At 46.2% G+C, this 6000-nt stretch overlaps 1 protein-coding gene across 2 annotated transcripts in view; it reads right to left on the reverse strand.

Annotated features, from left to right (window-relative positions):
- Positions 1-1243, reverse strand: part of REC114 (REC114 meiotic recombination protein) — an 85963-nt gene extending 84720 nt beyond the window's left edge. For both annotated transcript variants that reach the window (XM_037047080.1, XM_037047081.1), the window contains exon 1: positions 1084-1243. In XM_037047080.1, coding sequence (XP_036902975.1) covers positions 1084-1242 — 159 coding nt within the window. In that variant the 5' untranslated portion in view covers position 1243. The remainder of the gene's footprint in view (positions 1-1083) is intronic.
- Between the last annotated feature and the right edge of the window lie 4757 nt (positions 1244-6000).

Here is a 6000-nt window from a genome sequence, read left to right on the forward strand (position 1 = left end):
TTAGTCTCCACATTGCAGCCAGAACGATCTTTCGAAGATGAAAAATGCTCCTACTTAAAACCCTTCAGTAGCTTCCTATTGTTTTTAGGATAATGTTCATAAGGCACCTGCCTACCTCTCCAGACAACCTCATCTCATGCTCTCATTTCCCAAGTTCTCCATATGCACCAGCTCTGCTCTTTTTCTCTGCACATTTACCACACGTGCTAAGGTTTCTCCAGGTTCAGAGGACACATGTTGTGTCCTCTTCCTGGAATAATTGTTTTACTTTTCTACCCACTGCTGCCCAAATCATACCACTGTATACACGCACATGCATAATCCAAAGCTGCAGGGTCCACACGAAACAGTCAAACTAGACCAAAAGAAACTGACTGCCTAGCAGCACATAATGTTAAAAGTAACACCAGGGCAAAAGATAATAACAGCAAATCCTTATATAACTTTATGTGAGGTACTGTTTTAGGTGATTCATATATTAACATACTCAACGCTCACAACAATCTGATGAAGTAGGTACTATTATAATCTCTAAGATAAAGTAATCAAGATTCAGAGATGATAAATGTGACCTTCAAGAAGGTCACAGATACTCAGTGGCAAAGCTAGGATTCAGACTGAGTCCTTCTGTGTGACTGCTTGGCTGCTGCTAACTTGATTACAGACTATTCAACCCTCCCTTCCACCTTCGAGACGTGGAACTGGCTTACATAACCATACAGTTAATGGACAAGTACTAATTCTCCACTTGACTGAGAACACAAATGAGGGTAGAGATCATTTATATCTTGTCCACTGATGAATCCCCAACCTCTTGAATAATATCTAACACATAACTGATGCCCACAAACATCTACTGAATTATATGAATGCTATTTGAGAACGTATTGGGTTCCAATCTTGTCTCACAAGTCTATCTAACAATTTTGTTTGTTAGCTATCTGCTATCCAGCCCTGCAGCCCCTAGGCGCCCCCTCCTCCTGTCCGCGTGCCGGCCACCCGAACGGCAGCAGGCAGCAGTCTTCCCTCCCTCCCCGCTGAGGCGAGGGCCTCGCCGCGGCCTTTCCCGCCCTCAGGCCTCACCTTCCATGTAGGGGAAGAGGCCGTCCCAGAGTCCAGCCCAGGCCCAGGCGACTCTTCCGCACCCAAAAGCACGAAACGGCCATACCGCTGCAGTGGCCACTGTGCGGCGTCTCCACCGGGAAGCCCGAGGCCTGCCGGCTGTTTTCCCGCCTCCGCCATGTCCGGCCTCCAGGTGCGAATGGCAGGCGGGGGCCTGCCAATCACGCAGCTGATCAATCAGGAAGCGCGGTGCCCCAAGACACGCCCTCCCCTCGCATGCCAGCCAATGGGCAGGCCCCAAAGACTCCTGCAGGGGGCTCTGTGGCTGTGGGTGTCGCTCTGGCGTTTGGGCGCCTTGTGGTCTTCACAAGGTCTTCACGGGCAAAGTGAACGTGGTCTTCACGGGCTTCCCAACGTGAGGTGGGGCTGTGCCGCCCATCAGTGATAGTTGGTCCGGCCTCTGCAGCCTTCAGGCCTCACCCTCCCTCAGGCGGTCNCGTGCCGGCCACCCGAACGGCAGCAGGCAGCAGTCTTCCCTCCCTCCCCGCTGAGGCGAGGGCCTCGCCGCGGCCTTTCCTGCCCTCAGGCCTCACCTTCCATGTAGGGGAAGAGGCCGTCCCAGAGTCCAGCCCAGGCCCAGGCGACTCTCCCGCACCCAAAAGCACGAAACGGCCATACCGCTGCAGTGGCCACTGTGCGGCGTCTCCACCGGGCAGCCCGAGGCCTGCCGGCTGTTTTCCCGCCTCCGCCATGTCCGGCCTCCAGGTGCGAATGGCAGGCGGGGGGCCTGCCAATCACGCAGCTGATCAATCAGGAAGCACGGTGCCCCAAGACACGCCCTCCCCTCGCGTGCCAGCCAATGGGCAGGCCCCAAAGACTCCTGCAGGGGGCTCTGTGGCTGTGGGTGTCGCTCTGGCGTTTGGGCGCCTTGTGGTCTTCACAAGGTCTTCACGGGCAAAGTGAACGTGGTCTTCACGGGCTTCCAACGTGAGGTGGGGCTGTGCCGCCCATCAGTGATAGTTGGTCCGGCCTCTGCAGCCTTCAGGCCTCACCCTCCCTCAGGTGGTCCAAGTCACCATCCAGCGCTCTGATGGAGACATTCCCGAGAACTGGACAGTTTCCTGTAACTCGCAACGCGAGGTGGCATTCCCAGGCTGCCAGGGCAAGGATGTTGGTCTCCTTCCTCAAGGCAGCCTGTCAGACAACAACGTCCCTGCCCACCTCTAACCCTCCACAGCACAGCCGGGTTAGGGTCATTTCCTCATCACCCTGCAGCCCGTGACATATACTGCCTTCAGACCAAGTTCTCTCCGAAAGAACTTTGGGATGGGGTGCTGCCGTCAATAAAACGCATGCCTCAAGCAGCAGGTATCACTAAATGACAGGTCTGGGAGATTTGTGGTCGACAAAGCACTTCTACCTCAGTTATTTCATTTGTCCTCCCAATAGCCTGGTGATGAATTAAAGAAGTAAAACGGAAGTCGCCCCCCCCCCCCCCCCATTGAATGGATGGAGGTAAAATAAGGTCCTGAATAGAAGCAATCTGTCCAAGGTTACATGAACAGAGTAGGAGCGTGGACTCCACAATCTATCCACGTGTCCAACCCACTTGCAAAAAATGTAGGTATTCATCTAGTCAAATTGGAAGCAGTGCATACAGAAAGCAGGGCTATATAAAATAAACTTATAATGCAAACATTTTAAAAAAACTATGCATGGCAAAGGGTATTAAATTCACAGACAATGGTTGGAGAGGTGGTAAGTTATTAATTCTGCACTGATTAAATATCTGCAGTGTGTAGCTACTCTAGTGCCCATAGTGGTTACAAAAATGGGTAAGGCATGAACCTAGCCTTCTAGGACCTCACGACCTAATAAGGAAGACAGACGGAGACTCATGATACCTAAGTGCCATGTGAAAGGTATAAACCTCGTGCTCAAAGGATTCAAATGAAATAAACATCTACAAATGGGGATGGCGGTGGCATTTCAGTCCTAACTTGAAGGGTGAGAAAAAGTTTCCCAAGGGAATCTGGAAAACACTGGTATTCCATATGGAGAGCAAGAGGAAGAGCAAAAGTTGCAGAGAAGGTGAGGTTTGGGGGGAATGAGGCCACAAAGGTGAATTGGGCAGAAGAGCACTGCTAAGAGCACTGCATATGGAGAGCATTGGGCAGAACAGCAGCTAAGAAGAGTGAATTTTACTTGGTAGGCTATGAGGAGCATGGAAAATTCACATGGGGCAGTGGCAATATCATAATGGTCATCCAGGCAGGCTAATCTTTCAGGATCATTTAGAATAAAATGCATTCAAGGCAAGTGGCATTTGTTACTTTTCTTTAGTCCAGTAGAGCTCGAAGGGGTCAGATTTCAGAAACTGCTTCTGAAGGTCCTTAAATGACACAGCAGTACTGCATTTAATATAGTAGTAAATGGTCAGCAACTTGATTTCAATCCCAGTTCCACCACTTGCCAGCTGTGTGACCTTGGAGAAATCACTTAACCTTTCTGTAAAATAGGGTTAGTAAATACCTAATTTACAGGGTCATAGGGAGGATAAAATAGATCATACGTAGGGAAATACTTGATAAATTGCAAAGCAGAAACACATGTTGGCACTTGCTTTTTGCAGGGATAAAATGACTTTCCATAGCTCCCTAAGGGCGGGAGAATTGGGAGTCTGACATTTGGTCTCAGAGGCACTCACCTTCCAGGCCCAGGGCTGCAGATACTGTCAGACACCCTTCACAGGAGCAGATGGTGCTCACAGTTGGGACCCTATCAGTGCCCAAGGACACTCAGAGCCCTGCTGGGTTCCCACCTGCAAGCTCCCTTCTAGACAATGCACCTGTGCTCAAGCTTCTGGAGTAACCAGCTTCTGCCAAAAACAGATCCTGGCTGCAAAGGGAGATTGAAAGCTACAGTTATAACAGAGGCTCTTCTAAAAACTTACGATATTAAGAAATGTGACTTGAGGCCCTGGCTGGTGTAGCTCAGTGGATTGAGCGCGGGGCTGCGAACCAGAGGATCGCGGTTCGATTCCCAACCAGGGCACATGCCTGGGTTGCAGGCTGGTTCCCTGCAGGCCAACTCCCCGCAGGGGACACATGGAAGGCACCCATACATTGATATTTCTCTCCCTCTCTCCTTCCTCTCTGAAGATAAATAAATAAAATCTAAAAAAAAAAAAAAGAAATGTGACTTGAGCATTCAAGAGGTCCCAGGTGCTGTACTAGGTGCTGGGGATACAGTAGGGAAAAACATATGTGGCATTTGATTTCCTGAAGCTTACAAGCTAATGGGAAGGCAGAACATGGAGCAAATCGCTCCTTATTTTTAATGGAAGTTGTGTTTTCTTTTTAAAAGACAAACCTGTGGGATTTATTAGGGTATAATTTTATATAATAAAAAGCACAGATCTTACATGTTCAATTAGATAAGACCTGACAACTATACTCATGTAACTACCAACCAAAACAATATAAAGAACATTTTCAAAAGCTCCAAATTCCCGTAGGAGTTTCTTCTCCCAGTCAATCTCAAACCCCCAAGGGCGACCACTGATCTGATTTTTATCACTATAGCACGGCTTTTCTGTTCCTGGACTTAATCTATACAAAACAAGACAGAATGTATTCTTTGTACCTATTTCTTTTGCTCAGCATAGTTGTCTTTTAGCTTCATCTGCGTTGTTGTGTGTGTCAGTAGTTCACTGCTTTTTACTCTGAATAACGTTTTACTGTAAGATATCACAATTTGTTCATTCTCCACCTGTTGATGGACATTCGGATTGTGGTTTGTTTGTTTGTTTGTTCGTTTGTTTGTTTTAGGCTGTTATGAACATTTTTGTACCAGTCTTTTTTGTAGATACATGCTAGATTCTAAAGAGAGATATATATTCAGCCCTATTAAAAAAACTGCCAAAGAGTTTTCATAGTAGTTGTACCATTTCTTACTACCAGCAAAGCATGAGAATTCCAGTTATTTCCACTGATATTTGCATTATGAAGCCCTTTTAGTTTTAGCAACTTTAGTGAATATATAGTAGTATCTCATTAATTTGCATTTCCCTGATGATGAATAATGCTGAACCCCATTTCAAATGACTTACTGGCCATTTGTATATCTTATTCTTTGAAGTATCTGTTCAAATCTTTTGTCTATTATTGATTTGTAGCAGTTCTTTACATATTCTGGATACAAGTCTTTGGTGAGATTTTTGTATTGAAAGTATTGTTTCCTATCCTATAACATACCTTTTCATTTTCTTATTACTCTTTTTCAAAGGGAAGTATTTCATTCTGAGTGAAGTCCAATTTATTAATTTTCAGGTACTTTTTAGCAGTGCTTTTTGTGTCCTGCCTAAGAAATTTTTGCCTACCCTATGGTTGTACACATAATTCCCCTATATTTTCTTCTAGATACTTTATAGTTCTAACTTTTACATTTAGGCATATGCTCTTTCTTGCATTAACTTATCTGTGTAAAATAAAGTAGGGATTAAGGTTCACTTCCCCCATATGGATATAGAATTAATGCAGGAACAGCTCTCAAACAGTGACTGATGGAAACTGGCATATGAATACCTCAATTTCCTTACTCCTCAGGTGTGATAGCTCAAAGATTTGTATAATATCCTGTTCCCCAGGGTTCACCCCTGGGTTTAAGCTCCAGTGACTTGCTTGGTAAGAATTATTTTTATGGATAACTTTCCTTCTCTCTCTCCTTCCCCTATCAGTGTCTCTTGGGATCACCTTTCACATAAATTCTTTGCACTTGAAACTTTTTGTCCTGGAGTTAGGTTCTGAGTAACCCAAACCAAGACAGTGACAAACAGGCAGATAATTAGCTATAATATAGCTACATGCAAGAAGATGGTACAAAAGGCATTAAGAGGTGGAGAAGTCTCTCTCACATCCAGAGCAGATCCTCAAATGC

Source organism: Sturnira hondurensis, unplaced genomic scaffold, assembly GCF_014824575.4.
Source record: "Sturnira hondurensis isolate 20B ecotype Veracruz unplaced genomic scaffold, ASM1482457v3 Scaffold0005329, whole genome shotgun sequence".
NCBI lineage: Eukaryota > Metazoa > Chordata > Mammalia > Chiroptera > Phyllostomidae > Sturnira > Sturnira hondurensis.